Source organism: Ambystoma mexicanum, chromosome 7p, assembly GCF_040938575.1.
Source record: "Ambystoma mexicanum isolate Mex_15411 chromosome 7p, UKY_AmexF1_1, whole genome shotgun sequence".
In the NCBI taxonomy this organism is placed as follows: Eukaryota; Metazoa; Chordata; class Amphibia; order Caudata; family Ambystomatidae; genus Ambystoma; species Ambystoma mexicanum.
In genome coordinates this window covers 946,407,022-946,427,193 of record NC_090939.1, presented here as the reverse complement: position 1 = coordinate 946,427,193, position 20,172 = coordinate 946,407,022, and the positions used below count along the sequence as shown (strand labels likewise).

The 20,172-nt window shown below is 45.8% G+C and overlaps 1 protein-coding gene across 1 annotated transcript in view; it reads right to left on the bottom strand.

Annotated features, from left to right (window-relative positions):
• The window catches only part of EIF2S3 (eukaryotic translation initiation factor 2 subunit gamma), a 339,722-nt gene that overhangs the window by 258,432 nt on the left and 61,118 nt on the right, over window positions 1–20,172 (bottom strand). The window contains exon 2 of the mRNA XM_069637284.1: window positions 12,365–12,428. Within this exon, the coding sequence (XP_069493385.1) occupies window positions 12,365–12,428 (64 nt within the window). The remainder of the gene's footprint in view (window positions 1–12,364; window positions 12,429–20,172) is intronic.

The window sequence follows — 20,172 nt, the reverse complement described above, 5'->3', positions numbered from 1 at the left end:
TGGCAATTTGTCTCCAACGAGCTCCACATTAAGGCGACCAGTATTCTGGGCGGAAAAAAACAATCTGAGGGACCTCGACGCGTGAGGGATTTTGGATACACTGCACATCACTATAGGGATAGTATTACAGACACGCCTATGTCGACGTCCCTTTTTCGACTACGAAAAAGAAAATGCAATACTCTGCAGTGACAACTGGATGTCAGACTATGCACAGCATGTGATTCTAAGCAGATTAACAAGCATCAGAAATATATATATATTTCCATCTCGCACATGCTTACTGGCTACAATCAATGAGAGCAACAGCCTCTGTCGCCATAGGATAGGATGGATTTTTCTATACTCTAGCCTGGTGGAAAGATGGATAGAAGGCCAACCTAGTAGAAGGCCAACCTAGTATAGTGGCAGGGACAACTCTGGGCGCGGAAGCCAAACCAGTTCAATGAAGCAAGGCGAGAGGTCTAGGCTAAAGCTCAAGAGTTGGTGAGCTTGTAAGGGGTTCACATTAGCACACACATTAAAGCAGTCAAGGAACACACCTCAACAAGCAGTATAACATAGCTTTAGTTATGGCAAAATTACAGTGAAAAATGACCACCAACAAGTAATATCGCACAACACTAAAAATATGATACATATATACAATCCCCAGGGTAGGGCAAAATACTTACCAAACCCCTGTAAAGGAAGGTACAGATTAGTATTAGCACTACAGGTCCACAGAGATGATGTCCAAATGTTCAGCTAAGTTCCATAGAGCTTTGTGAAGCTGGAAGAAAATGAAGGTAGGGTCTCTGGGGTCCAGTGAACAGTTACATGGTTAGAAGACAAGTTAATCAGACTAACAAACGTGTTAAACTTTTGGAGTTCTTGTGTGAACAAGCAATGGCAAAGCCAAAGTAATACTAAAGTGTCTAAAAGTCATCCAAACTTTTAAAAGGGAGTTAACCCCCCACATTCCAATTCTTCACAGGACTTGGCAGGTCGGTTAAAGAGACTCCAAGGTCACTTTTCCCACCATAAGCTTTGGTTTCGGACAACAGCCACTGATGAACGCAGACGCAAAGGACTTCACTGGACGCGGTCAGACTTTCCCTCCCATCTTGGGTCCCCTTGATGCTGGGACCTCGGTAGCCGAAAGTTAGAGCTGGTCAGCCACAGGGCAGTCCTGGGGCACTTCCAAAGGCTCTCCTTCATAGTACTCCGAGATGACGCTGAAAACGGATGGTCCCTCCATTTCAAGGGTCGCAGCGCCTTCGCAGGACTGCTGAAGATCACCTGAGACGGGGGTCTACCATGACAGCAGCGTTGGTCGCCAGGCCTTCTTCCAACGGGTCTCCTCACAGGTCTTGCAGCTGGACAGTAGTCTTGGCTCCTTCAGTTTCTACCAGGATCTTGAGTCGAGTGGGCATTTGTATTTATTTATTTATAATGCGCACCAAACCCAGGGGTAGCCAGGCGTAAAGGCAGCAAGAGGGTTGCAAAACTTAGTTACATACAGTAGGGTGAGGTCCAGCTGCGGTTACAGTGCCGGACGTATCACACCAAATAGGAAGGGTAGGACATAAACATTGTAGGCTGTACTATATACATGAGTGGGTACAAGGGTCCTCTTATCCGAAAAGCCTGGTAAGAGCAGAAATTCCCACTAGCCAATGTCCGATCTGACAGACACACATGCACACTTACCCCTCCACCCCCTCTCAGCAGTGGTCTAATCAGGACAACTGGTGGATTAACTCATGCCCACCATTAAGACACTTTGAACCAGACAGTCCAAGCACACCTTCTGGCAGCAAACACACAGTCCTCCAGTAGTCTGCCAAAAGGCTCTGCTTTTCCAGGTACTGGAAGTCCATATAAGGATTTTCCTGGCCTCACACAGGCCAAGAAGAAGGATAAAAGACGAGATGGCCAAAGGACAAGCGAAAAATCTCGTGACATGGCAATGTTTGACCACTAGCCACAAACCGAAACGCACCAGAAAATGGTAAGTCACTGCTGCCACCAGCTTGTCCATTTAGCACACCTGGAGTAACCAGCAATCCTTTGAGTGTTAGTCTAGGGCAAAACAAAAAGTGTACCACATTGTAAGATGCATTGCACAAAAAACTACGACAAGTGCTAAAAAGTTACTAATGGTAGTAAGTATCTAGACTAAGGGAAACAATGTTTCCCAGTACTGACAGTATGAAGAACATGTCAGTTTCCCCATAAAAGAGGTGCCAAAGTCAGTGTAGTGTAGATGAAAGCTTCACTGCACTATAAAAAGAACAGGTCAGATACAAAAATAAAAGCAAAATGTTTGGGTCCATAGAACTGGAAGGAAAGGTGCAGTAGAGGTGAATCTTACCCAACACCATATAAGCAACAAAGAGCAGTTCATACCCTTCATGATGGACAAGTGATTTATTGCAGCCAACGATGCACACCTCCCTGTGTTTCTAGTCTCATGGAAGCGTTCTCTTTCCATCAAGGAGTAATGGGTCATGCCTGAAACCCTATGAGGAGCCTCCTTTTAGGGTTCGGAAACACTCACCTTAATCCGTGACGTCAGACACCGGCTCTTCACGTTAACAATAAACAGTTTTTCTACTTATTTCTCTCAATTGAAGTCATAGATATTCATTGCAATCAACGACATGTGTAGATACCCAATGTTCTGGACCATCAGTTTGTTCTGCCCACAAAACTGAGCTAGTCAACACGACACTAAGAAACTGGAAATGGGACAAGGTGCACAGTTCTTTCCTGCGGATGGCATATAGGGAATCCCCAATTGCCAGATATAGCAGACCTCATTCTAGCAGAAGGTTTACATTTTTTTTAGCCATAACCGAGTCCTGGCTCCACGCAGCCGCAGATCCAACCCTCTCGCTAGCCATCGCCGACGACTACACCATCCTCCGAGCAGATAGAACAGAATCTAGAGGCGGTGGCCTGGCCGTAATTGCCAAAACTCACCTCAACATTAGACTTGACTCCTCTACCCACCTCCCATCATGTGATTCACTTACAGCTAAGCTGCCTACTTCCAATTCCCAAACGATATCCATTCACTTACTCTACAGACCTCCCGGACCCTTAGGATCCTTCGAGGAAGACCTCAGCACCATCCTCACCATTAACCTAAAAAACTCCTCCCTCCCAGTGCCTCCTCCTAGGGGACTTCAACCTAGGCTTTAAACACCCCAAAGATCACCAGACCACCCACATCAACAATACCCTGTCTGAACTAGGCTTTACCCAAAACGTATCTGGCCCCACCCATAACAAAGGGAGAACCCTTGACTGGGTAGCAGACTATAACTGCACAGCCTCCATCACTAATAACTCCCCTCAACCATGGTCTGACCACCATCTCCTCTCCTTTACCCTCGAAGCTTCGAGCCCCATTACCAATAATGTGCTAGCCTCAGCCATCCGCACGAGAAGAAAAATATCAGTCGAAAAATGGATCCCTCTCCTCCTCCCAACGCTTAACCAACTCCCTGCTACTTCCAACCCCTAGGACCTCGTAGAAGGCTACATCAAAACCATGCACACAGCCTTAGATTCCATTGCACCATTAAAACTAAGAAAATGTCAACTGAAAAAGCACCTCAACCAATGGTTCTCCAGCCACCTTAAAGCTCTTAGATTAGAAAAACGCAAAATGGAACAAACCTGGAGACAGTCTCCCACAGACCATAACAAGATGGTGCTTAATAAAATAACGTCCAGCTACAAAAAAGAAATCATAACTGCCAAACAAGAGTCTTACAACCAGAGAATTGCACAATCCAACTCCAGCACCAAAGAGCTGTTTACGATCATTAACGAACTGGAAACACCGATGCCAACTCCAGACACTTGTGTGAAGGGCAAAAAATGGTATACTAGTGTTCAAAATGCCCTAAACAATAAAGTAACAGGCCTACAAACTAAAATTAAAAAACAAGAAAGAATCCATAGTTAAACCAACCCCACTAATACTGCCCGCGCCCCAACACCCCAGACCCAACCCCCACTCGCTTCAGCTTCTCCAAAGTCTCCACTCTTGAAGTGGGAACAATCATTCACAGCCTAAAACCAACTAACTGTCAGGGCGACCTTTGCCCCCCCACAAATCATTAAAGATGCGGCAAGAGACCTCTCGACATTCATCACCAGACTCATTAACGCCTCCTTCTGCTCAGCTACCATCCCCAGCAACCTTAAAGAGTCCTGGGTTCTCCCCCTTCTCAAAAAGCCCTCTCTTGACCCCTCCATTCCCACTAACTACAGACCTATTACCACCGTCCCATTCCTGCTCAAGATATTAGACAAGACAGCCTGCCAACAAATCCAAAAATAACTTGAAATAAACCATCTCCTAGGTATTCGGCAATCAGGCTTCAGACCCCCAACACGGGACAGAAACAGGTCTGGTGCGCAATACAAATGAATAAACTAAACTCCAGTGCTGCCCCCCCACACCCCCTTGCAGCTGACAGTGGTCCTCCCTGCATCGGCAATGACTGAGGATGCCATGTCCACGGAGGAAATACGGGGCATTAGATCTGGCATTGGTCACAGTTCAGACACGCTGGACACATTGGTTGATACCTTAGAAGATAGGATTCAGAATATGAACCAGAGTAACGTTGTAAGGGTGCGGGGGCAGTTTTTTTGTTGGTTTCTACTTGTGTATTGACTGAAAACTATAATACAAATTTAAAAGAAAAACGAAAAGGGCAGGGCGGGTTAGTGAGGGTAGGAGGGATAGGATAGAAGTGGTGCTCTTCTGTTGATGCTGGACGAACTGGCGTTGTGTACAAACGATCTTACTAGGCGTTGTGTCATTCAGATCGTGCAAGTACAAAACACCAAGTGTGGGGGGCTGGGTGGGTGCCTGGCAAACGGGAAGTGAAATCAGGGCAGCATTGCTCAGAGTAAGTGCATCCGCGGTGCAGGAGAGTGATCGTGGCGGAGCCTGGTAACCAGTGAGACGGAGGGTAGCCAGACCACCAGTCAGCGCAGCAGACTGGTAGATCAACAGGGAAGAGCGAGAAAGCAGAGAGAAGGAAGGTCTTGAGCTGCTTCTGGAACTTCAGGTGGTCCGGCTCAGGTTTGAGGGGCAGGGAGGCACCTGCAGAAGGGGGGGGGGGGGGGGAAGAAGAAAGAAGAAAGAAGAAAGAAGAAAGAAGAAGAAAGATCTACCCCCCCACCCTCTGCCTAGAGAAGTGTTTCCAAATGTTTGTTATGTTAATGTTAAAGGATATTTGTACCATGCATTACCACCAGAGTGGTCCCCTGGTGCTCTGAAAAAAGGAGGGGTCGGAGGAGGTGGGTTAGTGGGAATAAACTGGAAGAGAGCAGTGATGTGCTGTTGGCGGCCTCAGCCCAGTAACTCCGTTGGCTGGGCTTGGGGTGTTTTACGGTCGGTAGTCATGTGCTGGTGTGCGAGTCTATGTGTGGTCTGTTTTGTTGTTGCAGTGTAGAGACGTTTGTGCGGATTGTTGTGTTGTAGGCTTGTCGTTGCGTTTGGTTAGAGTTTGAGAGGTGTATGCAGAGGGTTGAAATTGTACAGTGGGTTAGTTAATTGGCATAGCTGTCTGGAAGCGAGATGCTAAACTTCCGTATTGTCTCCAGGTGTGGTGCACGAGAAATCTCTGCGTCTCCGTCCAGATCTGGGGTCGTCCGACACTCTCAGTCCCTTTCACACAAGGCATCCACTCACATTCATTACCTTGCCCATGTTCGGCCCCGGCCACCTATGTGACATCCATCTGTATGCGGAGCAGGCAGGCGTTTGTCCCTCCTTCAAATCTGGCCCAGAGAGCATTCCCAATCCAATCGGTGCACGGCAGCGGTCAGCCAAGGTTACTCCATTGATATGTAGCAGCTGGTCGGCATTCATAACCTTATTCAGTTGCTCATGCAGGCTACCGCTCCCAGCTCCTTCGAAACGTGGCACATGCCAATGCTTGCAATTACGACCAGGGGCGGCATCGGTCTTCATTCACAACTCCCTCCAGTCAATGCCTATGCTAATGTACACAACTTAGTTCAAGCGTGGCAAGTGCCAACATTCACACAACTCTATACAAGTATGATATCTGGTAGCAATTATGGTCAGAGCAAGTGATGTTGGCTGGAATCGGCTAGGAATGCTGATTTCTGTCCTCATGGGTGTCGCCGAGTCCTATTCGACTTAGTATTTTCTCTCTAGATGTAGTAAGTTACTTTAGTCGGTTCTGGATGTTGTCAGTGTCATCCTAACTGTGTTTCCTGTTTGGTCGTTTCGCTTTTCAGTTTGAATCTGATGTTGAGGAGCCAGGTTTTTAGTCATTTTCTGAATTGTAGAAGGACTTTGGTGTCGATTTCTTTCGGGATGTTCCAGGTCTTTGCGGCTAAGTGGGAGAAGGAGGAGCCCCCAAGATTTTTCTTAAGGGATGTCTTTGTTCCAGGTGGATTTTGTTGCTTGATCCGAGGAGTCTCGTTGGCTTGTAGATTGTTATTTTCTTTTGTAGGAATTCAGCTCCTTGTCTGCCAATTGCCCTGTGTGTTATGCACATTGTTTTGAAAGTGATGCAATGTTAGAGTGGGAGCCAATGCAGTGTTTTTAGGGCTGGGGTGATGTTGTCTCCCATGGATAGTTTGAGGAGCAGTCTGGCTGCTGTATTTTGGATCAGTTGTAGTTTATTCAGGAGGTATTCTGGTACCCCAAGGTGGCTGTTTGCATGGTCTATTCTTGACATGAGGGCCACAATTGTGAGTGATTTATGGGTGAAGGAGAGGAAAGGTAGGATTGTTCTATCCGTGTGAAGGAGGAAGAAGCATTTCTTGATTATTGCATTTATTTGTGTTTCTAAGGTTAGGGTGTTGTCCATTAGGACTCCCAGATTTTTTACTGCCTTGGATGGTGTTGGTGCAGTTCTCATTTCCGTTGGCCGTGGAATGTAGGTGTTCTCTTAGTTTTTGGATATACTCATGATTTCTGTCTTTCCTGGGTTGATTTTAAAGTTGTTTGTGTTCATCCAGTTAAAGACTTCTTTTAGACAGACACTCTATTAGGGTTAAGTGACTGGCTTGAGTGTCTTCGGATTTTGTAGATTTGAGTGCCATCTGTAGTTGCATGTAATTTTGTATTTTTTGGAAGATTCCGATTACTGGAATCTGGTATATGTTGAAGTACAGTGGTGATAGGGATGACCCTTGTAGTACTCCACAGTCAACTTGTGGGGTGGATTTGAGGGGTTTTATCCATACGGTTTCTGTTCTGTCGGCTAGGAATCGTTTAATCCAGAGTAGTGCCATGTCCGTTATGCCCATGTCTTCTAGTCTTTTGGTTAGGGTATCATGGCAAACTGTCGAAGGCTGCAGAGAGGTCATGCAGAATCAGGGCTGAGGTTGTGTTGGAGTCTGCGTTTGTTTTTAGGTCATCATAGATGGATAGTAGTGCTGTTTCCGTTCCTCTTGCGGGTCTGAAACCAGTTTCTGCTTGGTCTAGCAGGTGGTGTTTTTCTACGTGTTCTTGGGTTAATTTGTATATGTAGGTTGCAAGGCGTTTTGCTGGGTATGGAATGTTTGAAATCGGCCTGAACTTTGAGAGGTCTTCTACGTCGCCACTTGCGTTTTTTAAAAGCGGTTTGATTGATGATTGAAGGTTCTTGGTACAGTCCCTGTTGCTAGTGAGATTTAGGAGGTTTCTGTAATTTTCTGATGGCATTCCTTGTGCGAAGATGGATTTGTAGATGTCAGTGGGGCAAGGATCCATGGGTGATCCTAGTTTCTTGCTGCGTTTTACCAACAAGACGAATGCCTCTGCTGATATTTCAGCAATGTTTTGAAGTTTGTGCTGTGGCTCTGCGTTAGGTCTGGTTGGTTGAATGTTATGGCTGGTTGGACTGTTTCGTAGGATTTGTCGGATGTCGTTGATTTTGTTCTTGAAGTGGTCTGCCAGCTCTTTGTAATGTTTCTCTGAGGGGGTTGGGGTGTTGTCGCAGCCTGTTGGGTTTCTCATTTCTTTAATGATGTTGAACATTTCTTTTTGTGTGTTGGTGGCAGTGGTGATTCTGACAATGCTTTCCTCTTGGCATTTTGTATTTCCTTCTTGTATGCACAGATTTGTTTCTGGAACAGTATTTTTTTTTGTCTGGGTTGTATTCTTTCCTCCATTCCAGCTCCATCTTCTTGTTGTCTTTTTTCATGGTGCTTAATAGTGGGGTGAACCATTTTGCCATTGGCTTTTTTTTTGGATGGGGTTAATGGTTTTTCCGGGGCAATCTTTTTAATTGTATCAGCAATCCATTTGTGAAGTAGCTCCGCTTTCCCGTCTAGGTCAGCCAGCTCTAGTTCTGTAGTTGAGGGTTTGGTCATGTCCAGTTCGAATAGGTTGCTTGCTTTGATGGTTTTCCAGTTTCTTTTTGAGGTGGTTGCGAGTTTGGGGGGGGGCAGAATGCAGACTTGAGTTGGTAGTCTGATCACGAATGGGATGATGAGATGGTCGCTCCACATTATTTGTATTGGTGGTGATAAGTATTTCCTTGGAGACGATTGCGTCGAGGGCGTGTCCTGCCGAATGTGTTGCCCCTTTTCATGGTTGTAAGTTGTCCAATCAGTGAGTTTTGGGATTTGGTGTGAATTTCTTCAAGTCGGCCAGGATAATTAGATGTTCGTGCTTGATGGCTATGTTGGTGATGGCTTCTATGAAGTTAACGAAGCTTGCATTGCATGTCAGTGGTCTGTACACCAGGATGAATGGGATGGTGGTTTTTAGGTTTGCCGATAGGTGTAAGACCATGGTTTTGCAGTTGAGAGGTTAGTCTGTTTTTATTTTAAGGTGTCCTTTGAATGCTATTTCGAGGCCTCTTCCATTTTTCCTGTTTACTTGAAGGCATTTGAAGAGGCAGTTGGAGTGATTTTGTAGTTGTCGTCCAGCCATGTTTCTGTGATGAATAGGAAGTCAATGCCATTGTCACAGGAGGTCAAAGATCTCTGTTGAGTGTTTTGACATGGATCTTGCATTTATTAGATTGCAGTGGAGTTTAGAGGTGTAGTTTGGTTTGGGCTTTATTGTTGGGGTCATCATCTGATCAGTGTTTAGGTTTCCTTTCAGGGCGATCTCTAGTTGAGGTGTTGGTACAGGCGCGTCTGTGTCAAAGAGTTCTTCTAGGTTCAGTCTTGGGTTTTTGTTTTCATCAGGTTCGTCTTCCAAGAGTTGTGGGTGTCTAGTGGAAGTTCCTCTCGTTTTGGTGATGTAAGGAGTTATTGCGTCGATTATGTTTTTGTTGTTTCTAGCATTGTCCGTTCTTCTGCGTGGTTGCGTTTGGTTGCCTGTCGTTACTGATTCTCGCGTTGGGTTGGTTCGTTCTGGGGACCAGTTGTTTGCGAGGTATGGAGTTAAGTAGAGGGAGTCTTTTCTCAGCGTTGGTTCAGTTATCATTCCTGTCTGTGGGAGTGTGTTCTGCAGTTGTGAGTCTTTGTTGCTGTTCCGGTGTGTTTGTTATTTCTGCTGTTTCTTTCCCTCAGTATAGGTCGTAAGCGTGGCATTTTGGCCGAGAGTTGTTTTTGGTCTTTATTTTTGTTTGTTGATGCAGAGTTGTTTTTTTGCTTTGGTGCGGCTGTCTTGTGGTGTAGTACCGGGTGTAGGGAATTGTCTGCTACTCTGTCTGTAGGTGGTCTTGTCAGCAGGTATTGCCGACTTGTTCAGTTGCTGTTTTGAGTAGTGGGAAGGAGGGTGAAGAGGGCAGGAAGGGCCAAGGCGAGGTGGGCGGGCTTGGCAAGCGGGAGGGAAGGGACCAGGAAGCTGGAACGGGTCGGGGAAGCGGGTTCAGCCGAGGGCAGGCAGCAAGAAACAAAGCCCAAACTTATTTTAAAAAAAACAGAGGCCCAGGAGCCTCAGGGCAACACAGCACTCACCAGTTGGAGCTAGTCTGGGGGGAAAAGCCAGCTGGGAATGAGGCTGCACTACCCACCTTACCATGCTTACAAGCACATAATAGGGGATGACTACCTCTATCCCCCTCCGTATGCCCCTTTTGCACCTTTTCGTTCCATCCCCTCTTCCCCCTTCCTGAGGCTGGCATCCGCTAATCTGGGGAGGGGCACCCCCGCTGCAGCAGTTTCCTATTGTTGTATGGTGGTGGGGGGGCTGTACACGTGACCCGGGGGGAGGAGGGGCTTCTGGGCGAAACAGCCATGGCTGCATACGCTTCATCCTCACTTCGCTCTGGCGTCCCCTGGCTTAGCTGCAACACCCCCACACTGGCCTTCCCCAGGGCCCTGGCTTTAGTTCATCAGGTTTCCACATCTGCTTCGTTTACCTTTCAGCCCTCCACAAATTTCCACTCTTGTCATACCCTCCACCAACAACCCCCCCACCCCCCCAGGAAACAAGACACTGACTCCGGTTGTGGATGTACTGGCCGCAGTTGCTTTATTAAGCAGGAGGTAGCTTACAGGTGCCCCGTTACTTGGTAATACTGCATCAGGTTATTCTGAGCTGCAAACCCTTACACTTCCCCAAGGCGAGCAGCAGCCGTTAAGCGGAGCGGACACTTAACTTTTTCACTTTATTCACTTCAACTTGATGGTGGACAGCATCCGTTTGTCCGGAGCCGCCACCGTTGACTTGTTGCGCTATGTTGAAGGTGTGTTTTACATGTAATTTGGCTGGCCCGTAGGGCAGGTGTGGTACTTGGGAATTATGCGGGAGAGGAGCAAGGGTGGATAGTACATTGCATACTCATGTTTCTAAAGTGCGCTACCTTCACAACATGTCCGAGTTGTTATACCTAGGCTAACCGTCATGATTCTTTTTAAGTGAAATACATTGGCTAATCTTCACAGTTCTAATTGCAATACCTTGGCTATCCTTGTGAGTTCTCTAACAAGGCTAATTTCATAGCTCTTCTAGATGCTACACGTCAATCATCTGAGTGCAGTACATTGGCTGTCTGCATCTAAGTGCAGTGTATATGCTATCCTCAAATCTATTGTGTGTGATGCATGGGCTGGTCTTCACCATTCATCCACGTGCAATCCCTAGGCTAACCTTCACAATTCATCTAAGTGCAATACATAGGCAAACCCAAGAGCATAGTGCAGGACAACACAATGTTAAGAGTAAATGGTAGTAATGTTGGAGTGGAAGGATTTTACCAGAACAGAGTCAGGTCTGTACTGCCCGCCCATAGCACCTCACCTGGGTGTAGCTGTAGGGTGTCCAGTCAGGCGTCCATGGGCAAACAGAGAAGGGGAGCTGCCCTTTGCCTCCGGTCCCTAGCCTGCTACAGGGAAAGGCTGTCCTGGGGCTCACTTCTAAGAGTATTTCCTGGACATGGATGACCCCATCAGGGATGGGGTGGGCGGAGTGTGGCTGAGAGATGGGCTGGGGAAAGGAAATGGAGGGTGAAGGAGGCAGAGGGAGTCTCAGCCAATTGCTATGAAGATGGGAGGAGAAGGGGGAATAAAAAGGGCAAGCAAACACTACACTACAAAAGGCAGTGTCTTCGACAAGTAATCCAGCACAAAAAACAGAGTGGGCTTCTTTTGAAAGGATTTTACCTGTGTTTGTGTGATTTCCAAACAGGCTGTAAAGACCTTACCAAGTGCTTGCTGCACAGGAAGGCTAAGGATTACTAAGCGATGGTGGGGCAAACCAGTAACAGAAGTGGCTAAAGTCAATAACACAGCTAGATTTGAGAGAGTGGAAGGGTTCAAAATACACCTAGATTCAATATGGTGCGATTTGTGAGAGAAGCAAAGGACTGATATGGGGCACGATATAAAATAAGTGGAATCCATTAGAGGTGGGGGAACGTGTGCTGAGAACGGTCAACATGTGGATGCATTTCATGTACGAGGGCGGGCGAGTATGGATCAGGTGGACCAGTAAAATTGCTAGACCAGTTGTGGCACACACATTACAAAGGTCATCTGTAATAAGCACACATTGAACAACAGGTTAGCTGTAACCAGCACAACTAAGTGTTAACTGCAGGGGGTGGGGGGCTTCAACCTTTGGCTCTGTGTTTTGGATTGCAACTCACTGCCATCAACACTATATACTTAATCAGTGAGGACTAACCACAGGAGTCTTAGAAAAAAAGCAAAACAAATGCAAATCCCAGGTTAGATGACACCAACACAAATATTAGGTCAGCTATGGTTGGATTATCGATGGAAGCACAGATAAGAACACAGAACATGCCTAAACTACGGTATCATTCACAGAAATACAGCAGTGCAAGATTGGAGCCTTCGCCAATATTACCTCGGAATTTCAACATGGTTTCATCTGTATACTGGTTCAAAGCATGCACTGAAAAATTCCCTAATAATCATTCAAGAAACTAAACCTTTTACAAATACAAAACGACCACATGTTCCTTACCTATATTAATTGTGGCTTGCCTGCTGATGATTTCTCGTGAAAGAGGGGTCAGCTTATTAACATCCTGTAAGAACATTATATTAAAATTTACATTGGATTCAAGCTAAACCTGTAAAAAGTTAATTTGCAGATACGTTCCTTCTCTTTAAAAATAACTCCGCATCGTATTACGTTTAATTTCCCCACAAATGAATTAGCATTGTTACAGGTAAATTAACATTGCGGTTACTAGCACATGGCCACTTACGAGCAAGAGATTTAAGTATCAGCAGTAAGCACAGTTTGCAACCCAGAGCGGAAAAAAAAGAATAGATAACAGGCGTAAAAGTGACCTGCACATTTTTTCCAGATCCCCGACCCAAATGCTCGATTACAAACAAGCCTGCTCCCGCACCACGCCAGAGCACCTAGGACAACACTCCACCTACCCTTGCTGCCCAAGGCTCATCTCGCCCACCATCTCCATGTCATCTGTCACCCACCACCCCTTATTTCAATTTTTATTGCAAGCGCTGAAGTGGAGAAATGGTTGAAATCATACCGCTCACATGGGTAGGCCCTGTCAGGCACCAATCAGACAATGGGTAATTGGGGACTGCCGGCATCCTGCTCTCCCTTGAAGGGCCCTCATTTTGGGTCACTCTGAATCAGTACCCAGGACAATTCGAGTGATGTAGCGAATCCCTGAATACGTCACCCAGGCTTAGAGTTCGATCAACAACAAAAGCAACTCTTTCCAAATATCACCAGCCTACTCTGTTTGAGTTCTGTATAAAAAGGGCTTCCTAAATCACTTCTAGGTTTTTCAATGCAACATGTATGAATGAGTGAGTTTATCAAGTGCCATCGACAGGGCTCTAAATTTGGCCACTAGCATCAACTATTTGCGAGTAAGAATTGTTGCGCTGGGTGTATATGTAAAATTGTAGGGCGTCAGTAGCTTGCAACAGGACATTCTTACCCATGAGCGAAGTATAATTTAAATTGGCACTCTGCTCGGTAGAATTTCAAAACGTTTTTGGATTGGATGTAGGTTTACATTTTAGAGGGCTATGCCAAACGTTGAAGACATAGTACTATGATGAATTAATCGCCAGCTGTTCAGTTTGCGGTTCTCTTGCAATCAAAAGATCTACAATCTTTGTCCTTTTTGAGACGTTGGGGAATAGTCTCTTGCAGTGGCGGATATTACAGACCAACCTCCATTAACACGGATGCCAATATTTTAGCAAAATGCTTTGTCGACTGGAAAGGTTTTTACCCACACAGGTGCACCAAGACCAATCTGGTTTTATTTGGCGCACTGACATTACCACTGTCCAGCTACAGTAAAGGGGAGAGAGAGAGATGGCTTCTAAGCCGCCTGCTCTATGCCATACTACCACAGAGCTCGCACAATCTCCTCGCCCATTCGCATAGCGAGGAGAGATTAAAGTTAAGGAAAATCTACATGGTCCTCGGCTTCATGGATAGTACAGGGATGTAGGAAACTTCCATTTTCTGTTCACTGCACACAAAAAGATCTTTGCAATAAATAGCAAAAAAAAAACGTTTTGCAGCTGGCCTCAAGGTGGCAGCATGGCGCCAAATATTAAATTAATGTTGAAATGCACCCTTTAACAAAACTATATATTTTTTTAACCTTAAAGGAAGGGGCAAGGGTATTTTTGTAGGGCGAGTATATAAAGTAGCTATACCTGCTGGGCTAGTGAAATGTTAGAATTTGCGAGGCCTGTACTACTAATAATGCAAAGGTGATCCAGTCAAGGTATTTTTATTTATTTATTTTTGCATTTATAGTGGCCCACAAAGCCCTGAGGCATCTAGGCGCTAGTTACAGTGGATATGATATTACAAGATGTTATCAGGCGTTACAGGCAAGTAACATATGTAGCACAAAGTTAAAAGACAAGTCAGGTGAGTTGCATAAGAGTTACATAAGTAGCGCAAGTCAAATCAGGTAAGTTGCACATGAGAAACACATGTAGTGCAAGGCTACTAGTCCAATCAGTTAAGTTCCATAAGAATTATATAAGTAGCGCAAGGCTAAAGTTAAATCCATTAGGTAGCATAAGAATTACAGATGTAAATAAATCATGCAGGTTGCAGCACAAAGCTGCAAGGTCAGATTAGTTGGTAATTGGTATTTGGAGTAAGGGAAATCCGGCAGCTACAGTGGCACAAACAAGAAAGGAATACAGTGAATGATCAGCACTTACACGGTGCTATCACATTGAATTGACTATGGCCTTTCCGGCCCAGACATCTTCTACTTCTATTTTGTTGGATCAGAGGGGAGATAACGGGCATGACCCTTTCTCGGTCATCCGAGAGGTGGCTCCAATAGGGATGAATGGGAAAATGCCCTCAGAATTCTCACATCTACGTTCAAATGCTGCCCAGAGGTTAAGGAGAACCAGGAGGCAAGGATGGCCATCATCAAGGTGTTTAAGGGATTCTTCGATCCATCTTGGTGGTAGCCGTTTGTGTGCTGCACATGGGTCTAAAGCCAGATTGGTAGGACTGAAGGCGGTTGTTGGCGTCGATGTGTTGGAGGAGTTACGTGGGTACTGCTTTCCCAAGGCTCTTACCTAGGACGGGAAGATTGGTGATGGGGCGGTAGTTGCTGAGGTCGTCAGGGTTCAGTGTTGGTTTCTGCATTTGGGGTGTGTGGTGTTTCAAAAGGCGATGGGATTATGCAGAAGTCTTTATCGCTACAAAATAAGGTCCTTATGTCTGCAAACCCTCAGCTTCTGTTAATGCCTGGGATAGGCGTGTTTTAAGGAGGGATCATTTTTCTGAACAATGAAATCCGGGGAATTCTCCAAATCCACGAGAGTGTGAGAGGTTTGGCCCTTGTAGTGGGCCGAAACCCTCCAACCCTTATGGTTTGTAACAAGGTCCCAAACTTCTGATCTGTGTGTTTCTCTCACCGATATGCACGGAATTGGAGTAGTGCCTGGGCGTACACCGTGTTCTGAAGGAAAACGAATCCCATCCTTCCCTTTGAAGTATTTGGTGTAACCTGGAATCAGTGTCTGTTAACTACGTAGCATAGCAGGTAAGGTAGCATTGACAGAGGGTCAGTTATAGTCATTGGGATGTGTGGAGTAGTACCTAAGCATCCAAAAAAAAAAAAAAAATAGCACAGTGGTACCAAAATAAAACGTGTCCACACAGTGCTCTAGAGATTTTACTAACCCACACAGTTAAAAAAATCATTAAACTCCTAAAAACCAACAAAGACAAAAACATGCTGCTGACTAGGTATAAATAAGGGAGGAAAAAGTAGCAGAAATACAGACAATGATTACTTCCAGAATATCTTTTAGATGGGCGAATTGTGTCCTTGTAAGGCCTGATGTCTAAAAGCCTTTTTTTTGTTGTTTTTTTTTTTTTAAACGAGTCTCGTCCATTGACAATACTACCTCAGCCTTTTTTATTGGCTCGACAGCTCCGAGTCAGTCTTCAGAGCGCAAGTAGCGGTTTGACACAATAAGTTATGTTAGGTTGACTTGTACCGCGCACAGTTAGCATTTGCATTGTCTCCAGGCGGTGACGTGGCTCTGCAACAAAGAGGGCAGGGTGGGTTAGCGAGGGGAAAAGGGATACGATAGAGGTTGTGATCTTCTGCCGATGCTTGCAGAACCAGGAGAAACTGGTCTCTGTGCGTGTTGGCTTTCTAAGTGGGTTTTGATTGTGTGCTTGTTGTATCCGGAGGGTAAGGACAAGTGTCTGGGATTGTTCGTTGTTTGCAAGCGTTTGTTATGTTGGATGTTTGTAGTTTGACTGGCCCTTCGGGCATGTGTGGTACTTGGGAAGGAGGGGTATGACGGAGGAGAGCAGGCGTGGTTAGTACCTTGGCTACCCTCAAAGTTCTTTTAAGTGTGATACATTGACTGTCGTCGGAGATCTTCTAAGAGCAATGCATCGGGTACTTTCACAATCCTTTGTGCAATACACTAGAAAGCTTTGGAACACCGTGGGATTCAATGCAGTGGTAAAAATTGTGTGGCGATAAAGTAATATAGTAGTGGCAGGTTTAGGCAGCAGAGCCCTGACCCTGCACCTAGATTCTATACATGGCTGTTCCCAAAGTGCACCTAAAACTCAATGGCTAAGCCTAGCGATGTACCCGGATTCTATACATGAACCCTACATTTCTAGAGTGTCTAAATTGAGGGGCCGTGCAAACCAGAACAGTAGGGCAGTGTAGAGGGGTCGTCCAATTCAAAATCAGTATCTAGAAGGGTTAATTCATGCAACACTAGCACAATCAGTAGTAAGTACGTAGTCCCTTACCTGGTGGACACAGACTGAGGATACAGGCCAGGCAGGTCCGCCGAGGGCGAAAAGGCACAAGCGGGCTGTCGGAGCTGCTCAAGGGGGGCCCTCAGCCGGCTGCGCAGGCAATGCTGGCCTGGGAAGGACATTTAAGAGGTAGTGTTCTGGTCACATGCAGAGCAGTGACCAATAAGGGAACACATAGGGCGGGTTGGGAGGAGGTAAGGAAGGAGGGTCTGGAATGGAATGGGTCGAGCAGTGAAAAAGGGAAATCAAGGCAACGTGAGGGGGTGGGGGTTTGGGTGGGTGTGGATGGGGGGGGCGGAGATTTTAATGTGCAGATGGTTACAACCAGAAGGCCCAGAGCAAAAGTAGTGACAACTGGATTCAAGCACCGGTGTGTGTGTAGTGCTTTCATTGGCAAACTGTAGAGCTAGACGCCGTCTAGTTGCAGGCAGCGGTAATTACAATTGTTGCAGGTCGACGGGTGGCTCAAAGTTGAAAAAGCAGGCAATCCAGTCTTGTTGATTCTATGTCACGATTTGGTATTGAATGTGCAGGGTCAGCAGATATCAGTTCTATACCATTGTAGAGGCAGCTTGATGTGGCAAAGCTCAGGCGATTGTGGAAGCAGATGGTGTCAGCAACATGAATAGTTCAACAGCCCGACCAGAGTGATATTTTGCAACCAGCATTGCCAAAAGCAGTACCTTTAGGCTTGCAGTATGTTGTGTGTCCTTCTACAAGCTCCTTGAAGGAAAATTATGGTTGCCCTCCTTTTCTCAGTTCAGGGAAAAATACTTCAGAGAGGCTTGCAGGGTCATTGCTACAGTCCTGGGGCAAAGCTTCCTGGGTAACAGCAGTCTTCAGTAGCAGGTAATCTTTCCTTCCAGTAGTCCTGCTCTTGCTCCCCAGAACTGGTTAGGAAGAAAGCTGGCAGCTCTCTCGGAAAGCTGATCTCCATCCTATGCAACAGACTGAGCAGCTTTGGCTCCATCTAAAGATCAGTCTTAACCCTTCTCAAAGATGGTTTTCCAAGTTGAGGGGTGTGTGGGTGAGTGGCGAGCTGTCACATCGATTTCCAAATCCTAGTACAGGATTTCCATGCCTTTTTTGAAGGACAACTCATGCCTCAGTTACAGATTTTCCTCCTTTACAGCATCATAACCAAAGTCCTTTATCTGCAGGAAGTCGGTGGGCGGCTTATAAGGAAGTGATGTACGGTAAGAACCAAGATTGCCAAAGTCTTCCTTTTGTAGTTTTCAGGCCTACTTGTACCTCCCAATGTGTCCTATATCTAAGGCCATCCACGTTCCAAGCTTCTCTTTTGTCCTACAGCCTTCCTTAAGTTCCTGTTCCCAGACCTACCCATTGAGGATGCAGGTTTTTTCCAATCCGAGAGCGGTCTGAATTTTCGCCAATAGTACAACAGATTTCCTGAGTGCATCTAGGCCCATGTGTTGTTGCATGAGCAGCTTCAAAAGAAGAGTACTACAGCAGATGCCTTTATTGGTGTTGGGGAGAATCCTCCCAACTTAGAGCCCTCCAAATCTTCTGCTAAACTTTGGGACTTTGAACTTTTTAATTGTTTGTTTTCTGTGTTTATTTCTTTTGGGTATGGAGTTTTAGACAACTGCATAGGCATCATCTTTTCATATGTGTTACAAGCACCCTCATTCCAGTGACACAGGGAAACCTTTTCAGACTTTCCCAAGGTTTAAATACCTTTAAGTAAAGTAAAATTGACTTTAGTCTTTTTAAATTCCTAGACCCAGCATACCCCATCTTACTATAGAGTGCTGGAGGTTACCTAGTATCCACTGTGTCTAGAAACTCATGTAGCAGTCAAATGCTACCCTTTCCTCTCGAAATGGCTGGTGGCAGTGGTTTTACAACACACTACCATGATTTTTCCCGACCGCGAACACTGGTAGGGTTAAATTGCAGGAGCCATGTTTTTTCAAGATGGTGTCTGCGCCCCCTCTGTAAAAACAGGTCCTGGTCTTTTTCGCCATTTCTTTGTGGAAAGGTCCTTCTAGAGTTTGGCTCTGCGCGCCAAACCAGGTTTGGTCCCTTTGTTCCTTCAGGACTGAAGAACAGCCTCTGGTGCTCCAAGTGTCTGGGGTTGGCAGGAAGTGAGGGAGGTGCCTGAAAGTCCATGTGCTTAGTCTCCTAGGAGACCCAAATGCACTCTGCCGTGATTGTCTGGCTGACTGTCCGGCAAGGACAGCCACCATGCTCGGTGAGTGGTAGCAAGGCTGGAATGAATGGGACAGAAATGTTTAAAAGGCGAGTCTCTTGGCTTGGAAGGCAGAGTCGACCAATGGAACGAAAGAACCAAAGACGAGCTTGAAGAGGACGGCTGCTGCAACTCCTGGACCGTTGGTTTGCCCGGTGAAGTCGTGCTGCAGGTCCAAATCGCTAAGTTAATCTCGACAGAGAAGCCCAGCAAGGACGACTTCTCCCTTTGAGTTGGTGGGACCAATCAACTTGACACTAAGCCACCTGGATACCATTCTCAGAGCCAGTTGTATTTTCCTCAGAGTGCTGCAGGAAACCGAATAACCAGGGAGCGGGACACCAGTTTGTGTACTTCACTACAGCTACCGGAATTGAAGATTTGGCAGTGCCAGTTTTTTGACCAGTCCCAGTGCAGGAGTCCCGACATCCTCCCTCTTGTCCTCATGACTGAGGCTCAGTAACAGCGAGATCTACAGGAACTGCCAGGAACAGAAGTCTTCAGCTGCATCTTTTTCTTCATGTGTAAGGTACTGTGAAACGAGAGAGTATTTACCTCTCGCAGTGTAAGTGCTTGAAACTTTCACAACTAGCAGGCCTAATCAGCTTGTGACCCAACATATAATTCTTTTTACAAACTACTTCTACAGAGACGTTCCCGTTTACTTACCAGAACCGTTGTATCCTATCCAAGACTTTAAGCCCATTGACTTTGGCCTACCCTATTGAATTGACTCTTCTAGTGAACTCAAATTATCTGCAAAGAATAATTGTAATCCTTTTATGTTCTAAACCTCTTCCTTTTTGCTCCTCCTTCAAAGTAGTCCGAATGCCTCAGAAACGTAACGATTAAAGTACTGAAGTATATTTGTGTATGATGTTTAACTGCCTCCTTCTAGTGAATGTTTTATAACTGACTGTTGAATAAATTAATAAGTGTTTAACCAAGAAACCTTGAGTGTAAGAGATTTTGAACAACTGCGATTGTAGACCTCTGTGGAACATCATTACAGCTAGCACTCCCCTCTTGAGATAAGCCTGGCTGCTCAGCTCCGCTACCAAAAACTGTGCAGTACAGACTTCTACCAAAGGTTGGTTTTGCTTACACCTGTAGTCATAATTGTGTGTAGTGGTCCCAAAGGGTCCTGCATAAAAACTCTGCCCAACACAAACTGATGCAAGGGGAGAGGATACTTGCCACAAACCATTAAAGTGTATATTAAAACAAGAAATGGAAATAGAATGTTATTTAAAAAACAAGGGAAGCAAATAGAAACATATCAAAT